The sequence below is a fragment of the Schistocerca cancellata genome, chromosome 10 (genome assembly GCF_023864275.1).
Source record: "Schistocerca cancellata isolate TAMUIC-IGC-003103 chromosome 10, iqSchCanc2.1, whole genome shotgun sequence".
Classification (NCBI taxonomy): domain Eukaryota; kingdom Metazoa; phylum Arthropoda; class Insecta; order Orthoptera; family Acrididae; genus Schistocerca; species Schistocerca cancellata.
The window spans coordinates 188,047,637-188,065,029 of NC_064635.1; the positions used below are offsets into that span (position 1 = coordinate 188,047,637).

Consider the following 17,393-nt stretch of genomic DNA (forward strand, 5'->3'; position numbering starts at 1 on the left):
TGGTAACACTGTCGACAACTGCCGATATTTTGAAAGAGGCACACCCTGTCATTTTCAAGACGAAATTGCAACAAGTAATTTGCTGTGCAAGGGAATTTAGAACCTCAGTTTGCAGAGCAATTCTAGAAAACACACATGCACACTAAAATCACTAGTTCATCACACAACTAAATATGACCAATGTTAGAAGTTATCAAGGGTGAAAATTAATAAATAGTGCGTGAGGTAACATTAACTCTGTCCCTCTGTTTTATAACAATGAGATAATGGAACTCCATTCAGAATTTAACAACAACCTCCAATAGTAAAAAAAAAAAAAAAATCAGAGGAATGGAACTAATGCTACCTCACTATTGATTATTAATGTTCACTATCAATAACTTTTGACATTTGTTGTCTTTAGTTGTGCAATGGCACTAATGTTTACAGTACAGAAACTGATCTTCCAGAATTGCTCTGGAAGCAGAGGTTTTAAATTCCCTTGCACGGCACTTAATGTAGTTTTGCCTTGAGACTGGAAAGATGTGCTCCTGTTGAGATATTGGTGGTTGTTGTCAACAACGTCACCCAGGTGCATTACTGTAAGATATTTAAACGTAAATATAGTAGTTAAAGCTCTCATCTAGAACGATAATGGGTTTTAATGTAAAAAATCATTTGCTGCAGCCTGTCATACTCCAATGTAAATGAAATATACGCAGGATGAATTTAAAGAATTTTATTACATCACGTGTGTGTGTGTGTGTGTGTGTGTGTGTGTGTGTGTGTGTGTGTGTGTGTGTGTGTGTGTGTGTGTGTAGTGACTGAAGTTCATCTGTTGATAACAGAAAATAAACTGTGTGCAGAGTGCAGCATTGTATTTGTGCTGTTTAGCATAAAGACGGAGAAAGGAATTTTGTGAAGACGTATATAGCCCATTCATCTCAAATAACACTGAGAGGATTACATTACCAGTTACTATAGATACTGAATCATGTACAGTCAAGAGCGACGTTGACCATTAATGGATTAAAGTTAAGTATTCCACCAGCTACGTCCGTTTTTCTAAATTCTAATTTCCTTGTCCTGTTCCAGAACACGTTAACCATTAATGGATTAAAGTTAAGTATTCCACCAGCTACGTCCGTTTTTCTAAATTCTAATTTCCTTGTCCTGTTCCAGAACTCACGCCAGCCTGCGTGATCTAAAACGCGTGCCTTTCGGCTTCCTCTATTAACCCGGTGTTGGCTCTCCTGCCAACCCACAACAGAAGGTTGCAGATTTATAAATCTTTTCTATCTGTGTATATTTCTACTTTCAGATCTACTGTTAGCAGCTGACGATGCAACTTCAGCAACAAATTTACTATCTGATATTAGACGAAAATACGAGGTCTGTTCAAAAACTTCGAGAACAATCGTAATTTCGCGGCAATGGTGTGTTGGAGCGAAATGCGGTAGGCATCCCTGCACATGCCTGTGTTTAATGTGTACTACCGGAAGCTTCATAATCGTACGCCCGTTAATTATTGTTCAGTGCTGTATTGAGTTGAACGTTGTGTAGAACAGTTTGCGAATTTCGAGATGACAGTGTTAGGGGAGTACGTAACGCGTCTGTATTAAATACGAGGTGCATTCAAGTTCTAAGGCCTCCGATTGTTTTTCTAATTAACTACTCACCCGAAATCGATGAAACTGGCGTTACTTCTCGACGTAATCGCCCTGCAGACGTACACATTTTTCACAACGCTGACGCCATTATTCCATGGCAGCGGCGAAGGCTTCTTTAGGAGTCTGTTTTGACCACTGGAAAATCGCTCAGGCAATAGCAGCACGGGTGGTGAATGTGCGGCCACGGAGAGTGTCTTTCATTGTTGGAAAAAGCCAAAAGTCACTAGGAGCCTGTTCAGGTGAGTAGGGAGCATGAGGAATCACTTCAAAGTTATCACGAAGAAACTGTTGCGTAACGTTAGCTCGATGTGCGGGTGCGTAGTCTCGGTGAAACAGCACACGCGCAGCCCTTCCCGGACGTTTTTGTTGCAGTGCAGGAAGGAATTTGTTCTTCGAAACATTTTCGTAGGATGCACCTGTTACCGTAGTGCCCTTTGGAATGCAATGGGTAAGGATTACGCCCTCGCTGTCCCAGAACATGGACACCATCATTTTTTCAGCACTGGCGGTTACCCGAAATTTTTTTGGTGGCGGTGAATCTGTGTACTTCCATTGAGCTCACTGGCGCTTTTTTCTGGATTGAAAAATGGCATCCACGACTCATCCATTGCCACAACCGACGAAAAGAAAGTCCCATTCACGCTGTCGTTGCGCGTCAACATTGCTTGGCAACATGCCACACGGGCAGCCGTGTGGTCGTCTGTCAGCATTCGTGGCACCCACCTGGATGACACTTTTCGCATTTTCAGGTCGTCATGCAGGATTGTGAGCACAGAACCCACAGAAATGCCAACTCTGGAGGCGATCTGTTCAACAGTCATTCGGCAATCCCCCAAAACAATTCTCTCCACTTTCTCGATCATGTCGTCAGACCAGCTTGTGCGAGCCCGAGGTTGTTTCGGTTTGTTGTCACACGATGTTCTGCCTTCATTAAACTGTCGCACCCACGAACGCACTTTCGACACATCCATAACTCCATCACCACATGTCTCCTTAAACTGTCGATGAATTTCAATTGGTTTCACACCACGCAAATTCAGAAAACGAATGATTGCACGCTGTTCAAGTAAGGAAAACGTCGCGATTTTAAGTATTTATAACAGTTCTCATTCTCGCCGCTGGCGGTAAAATTCCATCTTCCGTACGGTACTGCCATCTCTGAAACGTATTGACAATGAACGCGGCCTCATTTTAAAACAATGCGCATGTTTCTATCTCTTTCCAGTCTGGAGAAAAAAAATCGGAGGCCTTAGAACTTGAATGCACCTCGTATTGTGTGAAACTCAAGAAAACCCTTAGAGACACACACAAAATGATGCAGGAAGCCTACAGTAATGAGTGCTTAGGCCTCACTCGATGTTACGAATGGTTCACACGGTTTAAAAATGGCCAGACGGAAACAAAGATGACCCTCGTTCAGGACGCTTTTCGACGTCTACCGACGACGCTCCTGCCAGGAACATCAACGGAATAATCGTGCCTGCCAATCGAGGACTGACTGTCCGAGAGGTTGCAGAAGAATGTAACATCATGTCATGAAACCCTGACCCAGAATCTTGGAATGCATCGTATTGCATCCAAGTTCGTCCCACAGGTCATGAGAAGACGAGAAAGACCTTCGCCTCGCAATCTGTGAAGAGCTTTCGGATGGCGAAAATGAGAACGAGATGTTCCTTAAGTGATGAGACGTGGGTCTACGGTTGTGATGTTGAGACCAAGGTTCAATCTTCACGACGGGTCGCGAAAGGTTCTCCAAGAATAAAAAAAGCTCGTCAGGTCAGGTCAAATGTCGAAGTCATTCTGATAGTTTTCTTTGACTTTGAAGGATTAGTTCATATGAATTAGTACCACAAGGGCAAGCAAATGGCTAATCGACGGTATTAGCGGGACGTGTTGCGACGCCTGCTAGAAAACGTGAGGGGAAAACGGTCTGAAATGTAGCGAAGCGATTTATGGCTCTTGCATCACGATAATGCATCCGCACATTCATCCCAGTTGGCACGTGACTATTGAACAAGAAACGAAATAACTGTGCTGCCTTATCCGCAGTACCCTGCAGGGCTGCCTCCTGCGGACTTTTTGTTATTTCTAAGCTGAAAACCCCTTTGAAAGGACGAAGTAAAGGAAAGGAGCGTATGGCATCACTGGCCGGGAGGTCCGATCCGGGGAAGTTCGGCCGCTAAATAGAGTGCAAGTCTTATTTGAGTCGACGCCACATTGGGCGTCTTGCATGCCGGTGATGGGGATGAAATGATGATTAGGACAACACAACACCCCGTCCCCGAGCGAAGAAAATCCAACCCGCCCGGGAATCGAACCCGGGCCCCCTTGCATGGGAGCCGAGCACGTTACCACCCAGCTAAGCGGGCGGACGAAATGACGAAGATTTGCAAAGATAGACGAGATAAAAGAAAATTCACAGACGGCGCTTCGCGCGATCCAGCAAGATGCGTGCGAAGACTGTTTCCGGAAGTGAAAACGGCGATTGGGAGCGGTGTAAAAATTGTGGAGGAGAGTATTTCGAAGGAGACCATGCACAATAAGTAAAAGGTATGCCTAGAAAAATTGTGTGGATAAAGTTCCGGAATTTTTTGAACAGACCTCGTATTTTAATGTGTGCGTATCGAATGTTCCTCTCTTTTATTTCTTACTTTTATAGTGACCGTTCTTTTTTCATTCTTTTTATTGTCAAGTTCTGTTCATACAGCATGAAATATAATATATTTAAATGTCTGTTGGCATTCTATTATTACTAGGAGTATGCCTATACAGGGTGTTACAAAAAGGTACGGCCAAACTTTCAGGAAACATTCCTCACACACAAAGAAAGAAAGAAAATATGTTATGTGAACATGTGTCCGGAAACGCTTACTTTCCATGTTAGAGCTCATTTTATTACTTCTCTTCAAATCACATTGATCGTGGAATGGAAACACACAGCAACAGAACGTACCAGCGTGACTTCAAACACTTTGTTACAGGAAATGTTCAAAATGTCCTCCGTTAGCGAGGATACATGCATCGACCCTCCGTCGCATGGAATCCCTGATGCGCTGATGCAGCCCTGGAGATTGGCGTATTGTATCACAGCCGTCCACAATACGAGCACGAAGAGTCTCTACATTTGGTACCGGGGTTGCGTAGACAAGAGCTTTCAAATGCCCCCATAAATGAAAGTCAAGAGGGTTGAGGTCAGGAGAGCGTGGAGGCCATGGAATTGGTCCGCCTCTACCAATCCATCGGTCACCGAATCTGTTGTTGAGAAGCGTACGAACACTTCGACTGAAATGTGCAGGAGCTCCATCGTGCATGAATCACATGTTGTGTCGTACTTGTAAAGGCACATGTTCTAGCAGCACAGGTAGAGTATCCCGTATGAAATCGTGTTAACGTGCTCCATTGAGCGTAGGTGGAAGAACATGGGGCCCAATGAAGACATCACCAACAATGCCTGCCCAAACGTTTACAGAAAATCTGTGTTGATGACGTGATTGCACAATTGCGTGCGGATTCTCGTCGGCCCACACATGTTGATTGTGAAAATTTACAATTTGATCACGTTGGAATGAAGCCTCATCCATAAAGAGAACATTTGCACTGAAATGAGGATTGACACATTGTTGGATGAACCATTCGCAGAAGTGTACCTGTGGAGACCAATCAGCTGCTGATAGTGCCTGCACACGCTGTACATGGTACGGAAACAACTGGTTCTCCCGTAGCACTCTCCATACAGTGACGTGGCAACGTTACCTTGTACAGCAGCTACTTCTCTGACGCTGACATTAGGGTTATCGTCAACTGCACGAAGAATTGCTTCGTCCATTGCAGGTGTCCTCGTCGTTCTAGGTCTTCCCCAGTCGCGAGTCATAGGCTGGAATGTTCCGTGCTCCCTAAGACGCCGATCAATTGCTTCGAACGTCGCCCTGTCGGGACACCTTCGTTCTGGAAATCTGTCTCGATACAAACGTACCGCGCCACGGCTATTGCCCCGTGCTAATCCATACATCAAATAGGCATCTGCCAACTCCGCATTTGTAAACATTGCACTGACTGCAAAACCACGTTCGTGATGAACACTAACGTGTTGATGCTACGTACTGATGTGCTTGATGCTAGTACTGTAGAGCAATGAGTCGCATGTCAACACAAGCACCGAAGTCAACATTACCTTCCTTCAATTGGGCCAGCTGGCGGTGAATCGAGGACGTACAGTACATACTGACTAAACTAAAATGAGCTCTAACATGGAAATTAAGCGTTTCCGGACACATGCCCACATAACATCTTTTCTTTATTTGTGTATGAGGAATGTTTCCTGAAGGTTTGGCCGTACCTTTTTGTAACACCCTGTATACTGGGTGATCAGAAAGTCAGTACAAATTTGAAAACTTAGTAAACCACGGAATAATGTAGATAGAGAGGTAAAAATTGACACACATGCTTGGAATGACATGGGGTTTTATTAGAACAAAAAAAAGTGTTGCTTGCGCGCGTCGTTTGGTGATGATCGTGTGCTCAGCCGCCACATTCGTCATGCTTGGCCTCCCAGGTCTCCAGACATCAGTCCGTGCGATTATTGGCTTTGGGGTTACCTGAAGTCGCAAGTGTATCGTGATCGACCAACATCTCTAGGGATGCTGAAAGACAACATCCGACGCCAATGCCTCACCATAACTCCGGACATGCTTTATAGTGCTGTTCACAACATTATTCCTCGACTAGAGCTATTGTTGAGGAATGATGGTGGACATATTGAGCATTTCCTGTAAAGAACATCATCTTTGCTTTGTCTTACTTTGTTATGCTAATTATTGCTATTCTGATCAGATGAAGCGCTATCTGTCGGACATTTTTTGAACGTTTGTATTTTTTTGGTTCTAATAAAACCCCATGTCATTCCAAGCATGTGTGTCAATTTGTACCTCTCTATCTACATTATTCCGTGATTTATTCAGTTTTCAAATTTATACTGACTTTTTGATCACCCAGTACATCAAGAGTAGGCATAGAAGTTTCATCTTAAATTGTAATTTGATACTTGTTTTACTTGTTCAACATGAAAGAAAGAATTGCACAATGTCTACACGAATGTAACTTTCTACGCACAATATAACTAAGCCGTGAATAGATAAACTTTTAGACACTTCATTCATACAACGAACAGCAGATCTTCGCAAAATATTTCAGTTTTCTCTCAAACTACTCATTAAGTTTTTCTTGATTACTCTGATTCCCTTCAAGCAATTAAATTCTTTTCTGCTAAACTAGACTTCACGCAGGTCAATTTTGTACCCCACTTGTCCATGTACCATTCTTCGTTTGGTTAGGCAAATTCGAACAAAATTTTTCCTGCAAACCACTTAATAAGTCCTTTTAATTACCCAGATTGTTTTCACAATTTTTTTTTCTAAACTGGGCCTATTGTTGGTCAATTTGCTGCCTCCTTAGTTTGTCTAGGACAATTCGGACAAAAATTTTCCCTCAAATCACTAATTAAGTTTTTCTTAATTGTTCTGATTACTTTGAAGCAAATAAATCTTTATTTGCAAAACTAAACCTCATGCCGGACAGTTTGATACTCCATTTGCCCATTTCCCAATCTTCGTTTGGCTATGAAACTTCGGACAAAAAGCCTCTGTATAGTTTCTTGGGAATCTACAGTTCGCTCCGCTAAAACATTTGGCAAAACTATAATCGAAGCGTGGAAATGGAAAACAATGTAAGTGCCATATTTCCCCAAAATGCGTTTTCAGTTGCTGTCGTGTTCTCGGTATTCCTTTGATATCCGTAGACTTCATCCAGGTGCCAAACCATAGATGAAGTCTTTCAAACATTCTTTAGTAGATGGCGCATGGTCTTTGTGCCAAGCTACGCTTCCCTCTGGAATTCCAAGATTTTAAAGATATAAGAACCGGATTTTGTTAACTACAGTTCTATTGGTTAGAAAACCAATACTAAATTTCTGTGCCGTTATTATCACAAATAAAATATAATGCCTCTGTGTTAATATCACTTGGAACAAAAACTTTCTTCCTATTATTTAGTCGAAAACTGACTGTTTGAGAGCGTGGTTTTGTAAAAAAGTACATGTTGATTCTTGCAAAGAAGAAAACAGCCTCTGTTTGTAGTTCTTTTTATTAACACAAATAGCGCCGTTGCCGGTTTCGACCCGAGGGATTCATCTTCAAATGCCTGTTGACGTTTATGTTTCAAGTGATGATTATAACATCAATTGTTGAAAAAAAAAGACAGCCAGAAACTAATGTAAGTTACAACAAATGCGGTGTAAACGCGAACAGCCGTCTGAAGATTAATCTGACGGTTCGAAACCGGTAATGCCGCTGTTTGTGTTAATATATTAACAGTATTATTAACGTGGTTATGTGCTTTTTTCTTCTCCTCCAAAATCAACTTTTAAAATTTTTATGATTCGTACTTAGCTCGTAGGCACTAGTGTCTAGTTATTAGCAGTAACAGAAGGTATGAAACGATCACAGTAACTAAGGTATTTATTTTCTAATATTTTTTTACGGTGATGCTGTGAGCAGAATAATTCTGTGGTACCAGAATATCTTCTCAACTTTTGGGCATGAGTTTATAAAACAGAGTTACACTGTTTTTCCATTCTCCTGAAAACTGTCAGATTTGGCACTTCAAAAGTTACCTATTTCCACTCTTCAATAGTTGGAGGATCAGCTTATCGTTGATGTCAGTAAAAGACACTATTAGGAGGTATTAGAGGGTCGGTTCATGTTCAGATGCCGGTTGCCGTTTATGTTACATTTAATAAGTTTTTATATTAGTTATTGGAAAAAATACAACCAGAAACTAATATACATAACAACAAATGTAACGTAAACGTGAATACCCGTCTGAAGATTAACCTCTCGGTTCGAAACCGTTAATGCCGCTGATTGCGTTAATAAACAGCCTTATTAACAGTGGTTGGTTGCCGTTTTCTTCTCCGCAAGGATCAACTTGTAAAAACTTTGTGATTAGCACTTAGAACCAGTTTCCTGATATGACACTTCAAACTTTCTTAATAAGGCGTTTAATTTCTGAATTATCTCGTTATTTTTATACAATGATGCTTTGAGCAGAATAATTCTTCGGTATCAGAATACCTTATCAAGTTTTTGGGCACAAATTTGTTTCGTAAAAACAGAGACTTTTTTTTATCCTGAAAAATGTTAGGTTTGTCACTTGGAAAGTTATCTATTTCCACTCTTCAACTGCTGGAGGATCACCAAACCAGCTAATCGCTGATGTCAATACGACGCAATATTAAGAAGTGCTGGAAGTTTTTTTAGTTACTCTGATCACTTTCTAGCAATTAATTACTTTTCGCTCAAATGGACTTTGTTACTGCGTAGTGATCGCTAGGAGCAGAAGTGTTACTTGTGTTTGTCTATTCTGAAGACGACTGATTATTTTGTACATCGCCCTGTGTAATTGCACTTGTGGGTAATCATGTATAAAAGACTACAAGAATTCTCAGATAAAAATTAAGTATTTGTACTTATCTTGGAATATGTTGTTGTTGTGGTCTTCAGTCCTGAGACTGGTTTGATGCAGCTCTCCAAGCTACTCTACCATGTGCAAGCTTCTTCATCTCCCAGTACCTACTGCAACCTACAGCCTTCTGAATCTGCTTAGTGTATTCATCTCTTGGTCTCCCTCTACGATTTTTACTCTCCACGCTGCCCTCTAATACTAAATTCGTGATCCCTTGATGCCTCAGAACATATACTACCAACCGATCCCTTGTCTAGTCAAGTTGTTCCACAAGCTCCTCTTCTCCCCAATTCTATTCAATACCTTCTCATTAGTTATGTGATCTACCCATCTACTCTTCAGCATTCTTCTGTAGCACCACATTTCGAAAGCTTCTATTCTCTTCTTGTCTAAACTATTTATTGTCCATGTTTTACTTCCATACCAATGGCTACACTCCATACAAATACTTTCAGAAACGACTTCCTGGCACTTAAATCTATACCCGATGTTAACAAATTTCTCTTCTTCAGAAACGCTTTCCTTGCCATTGCCAGTCTACATTTTATATCCTCTCTACTTCGACCATCATCAGTTATTTTGCTCCCCAAATAGCAAAACTCCTTTACTACTTTAAGTGTCTCATTTCATAACTTAATTCCCTCAGCATCACCCGACTTAATTCGACTACATTCCATTATCCTTGTTTTGCTTTTGTTGATGTTCATTTTATACCCTCCTTTCAAGACACTGATCATTCCGGTCAACTGCTCTACCAAGTCCTTTGCTGTCTCTGACAGAATTACAATGTCATCGGCAAACCTCAAAGTTTTTCTTTCTTCTCCATGGACTTAAATACCTACTCCGAACTTTTCTTTTGTTTCCTTTACTGCTTGCTCAATATACAGATTGAGTAGCATCGGGCAGAGGCACAACCCTGTCTCACTCTCTTCCCAACCACTGCTTCCCTTTCATGTCCCTTGACTCTTATAACGGCCACCTGCTTTCTGTACAAATTGTAAATAGCCTTTCGCTCCCTGTATTTAATCCCTTCAGAATTTGAGAGAGAGTATTCCAGTCAACATTGTCAAAAGCTTTCTCTAAGTCTACAAATGCTAGAAACGTAGGTTTGCCTTTCCTTAATCTTTCTTCTAAGATAAGTCGTAGGGTCAGTATTGCCTCACGTGTTCCAACATTTCTGCTGTTGTAATAAAACTCATTAATCCGAGTTGTTTGATTAGAGTACCGAGTATGTAGGATTACTAGACACAACAGACGTCGTGCTGGTCAATTTGATACCCAATTTGCTTATACACCACTCTTCGTATGGCTAGGAAAATTAGGATAAAATTTTTGCCTAAAACCACTAATTACGTTTTGCTTTATTACCCAATTACTCTTTCTCTGCAAAGCTAGGCTTCACGCTAAACGGTTTGATACTTCATTTGTTCATTTACCAGTCTTCGTTTGGCTACGAAAATTTGGACAAGAATCCACTGCGTAATTACTAGGGAGTGTATGAGTGTTGGAAATTTAATAGTGGCAACTATTTCTTTACAGCTCGTACAAAACAGATACGTATTTCAAAGATTTACTGACCTTCAAAGTAGTCACAAGCATTGTGTTTAACCCGTTGCCAGCGATGTGGAAGTCGTAGGATACTCTTAGCAGTGCTAGTAGTGTTGACAGTTCGAGCGGCGTGGTCTATTGTCCGTCGAATTTGTAGCAGTTCTGAAGCGAATGCTGTCAAGTGTTTCCTTCAGTTTGGAAATTGAGTTGAACTCACGAAGGCTTAAGTCAGGGGAGTGCAGTAGGTGGTATAGCACTTAACAGCCCCATCAGTCAAACAAATCAGTAACAAATATTTACTATCAAATACAGTCTTGACCACAATTTATTTATTACAGTGACCGGTTCCGTCCACTACTGTGGTCATCTTCAGACCTACAAGTCGTATACAAAGCATTAATTAGAGAGCTACATACATTAAAGAAATTGCGTAAATTTATAAAGCTATAAATCGATGAATTACCAGTCAGTAAGAACCTCCTTCTGGTGGTAAATCACAACTGGAGAAACAAGTGCACGTCTTACAATATATAATGGAGGTTCCGCCCACTTCTGACGGAATGATGTCATTACTAACCAATCGGTTATAGATCGAATAGCAATGTAAAATTTCTTAGTTAAAAGAACATTGTCAAGAGAGGAAAATACACACACACTTAACTTAGCTTGTTTAACAGTTATTGTCAATTAATAAGTGTTAAAAATATTTAAACATATAGGATAAATGAACTTCGTTTCGACAGTACATGGGTTGCCCTCTCAAGGCCTGTTAGTGAACCATTTGGAACCACTGGTTGCCATGGTGAAGTTGGACGCCGTTCCAAAGATGTGGCAGCAAGCTTCTTTCCACTGAAGTTGTTGTAAAGTCGATAGGCGAACTAGTGATTGCCATGGAGTGGAATGGCAAAGACTGTCATGTCAGACGATGTAATACTGAGCAGCAACATGTCTTATTAAAACGATTTTCAATGAGTAGGCTGCAATAATCGTTAACTAACATACATAGTACATACTGCACAGATACGATTTACTGGTGTAATTAAAAGACTTCCATTTACATAGATTACATAACAATTCTTACACATCAATACTAAGGAAAAAAATTGAGACGGCACAGTAGTTGTGCATATTTATGAAATATTGTCTATGAAGTTCATATGTAGATTCCATTTTTTATGTGTGACAATTTTTAAAAGGCATTGCTATGTCTTATGTTGCATGCCAGTCTTATAAACAAATAAATAACAATGAAAATGGAAGGAATTTAAAATTATAATACTACGAGCCGTAGTGTCGAAAATAAAGGGATGTGAATTAGCAATAAGGAGTATAAAACCATGGCAACCAGTGGTTTCATCTGGTTCACTAACAGGCCTTGAGAGGGCAACCCATGTACTGTCAAAACGAAGTTCATTTATCCTATATGTTTAAATATTTTTAACACTTCTTAATTGACAATAACTGTTAAACAAGCTAAGTTTAGTGTGTGTGTGTGTGTGTGTGTGTGTGTGTGTATTTTCCTTTCTTTAGATTGTTCTTTTAACTAAGAAATTTTACATTGTTATTCGACCTACAACCGATTGGTTAGTAATGACATCATTCCGGAGCAATTTACCACCAGACGGAGGTTCTTACTGATTGGTAATTCATCGTTTTATAGCTTTATAACTTTACATATTTTCTTTAACGTATGTAGCCCTCTAATTAAAGCTTTGTATACGACTTGTAGGTCTGAAGATGACCACAGTAGTGGTGGAAACCGGTCACTGTAATAAATAAATTGTGATCAAGACTGTTTTTGATAGTAAATATTTGTAACACATTGATCACTGTTCACTGCCACAATGTATTCAAAAGTAATTAAATCAGTAAATCACTGTACGTGCTTGAGCATTGTCCTGCAAAATGATGGTCAGGTCCTGCAGAAAGTGTCATCATTTCTGTCTCTAAGCTGGTCGTAGGTTGTGTTCCAAAAATGGACAGCATAGAGACAGAAGTGATGACACTTTCTGCAGGACCTGACCATCATTTTGCAGGACAATGCTCAAGCACGTACAGTGCAAGCTGTTACTGATTTGTTTGACTGATGGGGCTGCTAAGTGCTATACCAGCTACTGCACTCCCCTGACTTAAGCCCTCGTGAGTTCAGCTCGATTTCTAACCTGGAAGCAACACTTCGCGGCATTCGCTTCAGAACTGCTACAAATACGTCGGGCAATAGACCGCGCTGCCCAAACTGTCAACACAACCAGCACTGCTAAGAGTATCCTACGACTTCCACGTCGCTGGCAACGGGTTATATACAATGTTGGTCACTACTTTGATGGTCAGTAAAACTGTGAGACACGTATCTATTTTGTACGAGCTGTAAATAAATAGTTGCCACTATTAAAGTTCCACCCCTCGTATATTCCGCTCCACTGAAGCATTTGACCAAAATCGTAGGTCAGGGGTCTCCATTCGGCCCGCTTTAGCTAGCCGGACGTCCCCGGTATCCGGACCGCCAAATATTTCAGTTGGTACCTATACTGCCAACAATTGAGTTTCGAAGCCTATCGCGACCAATACACCGCGACATTGGCTCTGCTACTCGCTACAAGACTACATAACTAAACCTATTGTTGCGCCGCTTGAAATAACAATGCGTTGACATTACCTCTATTACGTCTTGCAGTAATAGTGTTGCTAACAATGATTTTGAGATTTCGTTAACTTTGCAGGACGCTTTCATGAAGAGTGTGCAGTGACATATTTTTTTTTATCGGTGAAATTCGCCCGAATAAAATACGCCAGAATTTCGATCACGTACGTCCACCAATCAAAATTATGTAATTACATAAAAATCGTAGTTCGTTTCAGTGCTAGCTATTCCCACAACCTTAGATTTTTGCGATTTCATCTTTCCTTTAGCCTCACATTACGGTGATCGTGTAGGGTGGTTTAATCCCAGTAGGTAGATCTTGGCCCTTATGACTTCGTGGAGGAGTCAATATGGACCGCGCACTAAAAGGTTTGGAGACCGCTGTCCTAGGTAATTGATCTGATGGAGTTGCTGTTTGCTGCAGACATATGAGTCCCTACTTTATCTTCGATCAGGACAGAAGATGAAGAAATGAATAAAAATTCGTGCCATTGCTGGGAACTGAAACCAGGTCTCCTGCTCAATAGGCAGATGTTTTGTAGCATTATGGCTATCGCAGCTGCGTGACCTACGATGTGCATTCAAGTTCTAGGGCCTCCAATTTTTTTTTCCGGACTGGAAACAGATAGAAACATACGAATTGTTTTAAAATGAGGCCGCGTTCATTGTCAATACGTTTCAGAGATGGCAGAACCATATGGCAGATGGAATTTTACCGCCAGCGGCGAGAATGAGACCTGTTTTAAATACTTAAAATGGTGACGTTTTCCTTACTTGAACAGCGTGCAATCACTCGTTTCCTGAATTTGCGTGGTGTGAAACCAATTGAAATTCATCGACAGTTGAAGGAGACATGTGGTGATGGAGTTATGGATGTGTCGAAAGTGCGTTTGTGGGTGCGACAGTTTAATGAAGGCAGAACATTGTGTGACAACAAACCGAAACAACCTCGGGCTCGCACAAGCCGGTCTGACGACACGATCGAGAAAGTGGAGAGAATTGTTTTGGGGGATCGCCGAATGACTGTTGAACAGATCGCCTCCAGAGTTGGCATTTCTGTGGGTTCTGTGCACACAATCCTGCACGACGACCTGAAAATGCGAAAAGTGTCATCGAGGTGGGTGCCACGAATGCTGACGAACGACCACATGGCTGCCCGTGTGGCATGTTGCCAAGCAATGTTGACGCGCAACGACAGCATGAATGGGACTTTCTTTTCGTCGGATGTGACAATGGATGAGACGTGGATGCCATTTTTCAATCCAGAAACAAAGCGCCAGTCAGCTCAATGGAAGCACACAGATTCACCGCCACCAAAAAAATTTTGGGTAACCGCCAGTGCTGAAAAAATGATGGTGTCCATGTTCTGGGACAGCGAGGGCGTACCCATTGCGTTCCAAAGGGCACTACGGTAACAGGTGCATCCTACGAAAATGTTTTGAAGAACAAATTCCTTCCTGCACTGCAACAAAAACATCCGGGAAGGGCTGCGCGTGTGCTGTTTCACCAAGACAACGCACCCGCACATCGAGCTAACGTTACGCAACAGTTTCTTCGTGATAACAACTTTGAAGTGATTCCTCATGCTCCCTACTCAACTGACCTGGCTCCTAGTGACTTTTGGATTTTTCTAACAATGAAAGACACTCTCTGTGCAGGGCGATTACGTCGAGAAGTAACGCCAGTTTCATCGATTTCGGGTGAGTAGTTAATTAGAAAAAAACTCGGCCTTAGAACTTGAATGCACCTCGTAGCCTCCCTCAATGCCGTCCGTAAAGGCGTGGTGTGAAGTTTGCGTTAGGAGGGCACTGGAGTCCACGCAACTGTGTTAGCCGGAGTGCTACTGTGTGCTGGTGGTAATCACATTTGCCTAATAAGCGGGAGACTCAGTTTCAAGTGCCAGCCACGGCAGAAATTTTTAATTCATTACTTCAGTTTCCGTTCTTATTATAAATTGGATGATCCTCAAACCAGCTTATCGTCGATGTCAATAGAAGGCAGTATGTATGAGAAGGTCTAGCCTTTCTGAAGGGATTGGACTGCTGTGCTGTCGTTGTAAGCGGCAAACGAAAGATGAGTGGTGAGAGAGAGAAAATAAAAGACAGAGTAAGGAAGGTCGGTAGACGGAGACGAGAGGGTGCAGCGTCAGGGTCGGGGGCGGCACCGGGTGAGGCCCCCGGCCCGGCCGCTGCGGTACTCACGTTGTCGCCGAAGACACTAGTGGCGTCGAGCGAGCCCGCGGAGGCGGCAGCAGCTGCGGCGGCGGCGGCGGCGGCCGCGGAGGCGGAAGCGGGGGCGGGCGCCGCAGTGGCGTCCCCGGCGCAGTCTGCGCCGCTCGGCAGCGGGCCGTCCGTGCCGGTACTTACGTCCTCGTCGTGGTCGAACGCGTTGAACACGTCGTACGGCAGGCACGACAGCAGGTCGATGATGAACCACGACTTGAGGTAGTTCATGCGGATGACCTTCGGGTCGGACACCACCTCGCCGCCGGGGCCGACGAACGTCGTGTGGAAGTTGAGCACGATGTCGATGAAGAAGATGACGTCGACGATCGAGTCGACGACGAGCAGCGACACGTCCTCGGACGTCTTGTTCTTGAAGGCGACGTTGTAGGGCACCATGATGGCGGTGTAGAAGGTCAGGCACAGGATGATCCAGTCCCAGATGGCCTTGAAGGCGCAGTAGTGCAGCAGGATGTGCGGCGGCGTCTTGGGCGCCTCCTGGCGGTACTGCGGCATCACGTCCGCGTTCAGGCTCATCATCTGAAACGTCGGCGGCGCTGCGCGTTACGACTGCTGATAGTCTTAAGAATATCGGGAAATCGATATACCAACATTTAGAAAACTTATTCTATCGCGCCTCGATAAATCGTGAAAAGTATCGATAGGTCGACGGAAAAATATCGCTGCGCCCCTCCACCCCCCCCCCCCCCCTGCAGTGGAGCTGATCTCAAAAGTTTCCGTATACAGGGTGGTCCATTGATAGTGACCGGGCCAAATACCTCACGACATAAGCGTCAAACGAAAAAACTACAAAGAACGAAACTCGTCTAGCTTGAAGGGGGAAACCAGATTGCGCTATGGTTGGCTCGCTAGATGGCGCTGCCATAGGTCAAACGGATATCACTTGCGTTTTTTTTTTGTTTTTTTGTTTTTTTTTTAATAGGAACCCCCATTTTTATTACATATTCGTGTAGTACGTAAAGAAATATAAATGTTTTAGTTGGACCACTTTTTTCACTGTGTGACAGATCAGTAACAGTCACAAACGTGTAAGTACGTGGTATCACGTAACATTCTGCCAGTGCGGACGGTATTTGCTTCGTAATACATTACCCATGTTAAAATGGACCGTTCATCAATTGCGGAAAAGGTCGATATCGTGTTGATGTATGGCTATTGTGATCAAAATGCCCAACGGGCGTGTGCTATGTATGCTGCTCGGTATCCTGGACGACATCATCCAAGTGTCCGGACCGTTCGTCGGACAGTTACGTTATTTAAGTAAACAGGAAGTGTTCAGCCACATGTCAAACGTCAACCACGACCTGCAACAAATAATGATGCCCAAGTAGGTGTTTTAGCTGCTGTCGCGGCTAATCCGCACATCAGTAGCAGACAAATTGCGCGAGAATCGGGAATCTCTAAAACGTCGGTGTTGAGAATGCTACATCAACATCGATTGCACCCGTACCATATTTCTATGCACCAGGAGTTGCATGGCGACGACTTTGAACGTCGTGTACAGTTCTGCCACTGGGCACAAGAGAAATTACGGGACGATGACAGATTTTTTGCACGCGTTGTATCTAGCGACGAAGCGTCATTCACCAACAGCAGTAACGTAAACCGGCATAATATGCACTATTGGGCAACGAAAAATCCACGACGGCTGCGACAAGTGGAACATCAGCGACCTTGGCGGGTTAATGTACGGTGCAGCATTATGGGAGGAAGGATAATTGGCCCCCATTTTATCGATGGCAATCTAAATGGTGCAATGTATGCTGATTTCCTACGTAATGTTCTACCGATGTT

At 42.7% G+C, this 17,393-nt stretch overlaps 1 protein-coding gene across 1 annotated transcript in view; it reads right to left on the minus strand.

Moving 5' to 3' along the window:
• LOC126106234 (potassium voltage-gated channel protein eag) overlaps positions 1-16,115 on the minus strand; it is a 362,209-nt gene extending 346,094 nt beyond the window's left edge. The window contains exon 1 of the mRNA XM_049912462.1: positions 15,723-16,115. Within this exon, the coding sequence (XP_049768419.1) occupies positions 15,723-16,115 (393 nt within the window). The remainder of the gene's footprint in view (positions 1-15,722) is intronic.
• Between the last annotated feature and the right edge of the window lie 1,278 nt (positions 16,116-17,393).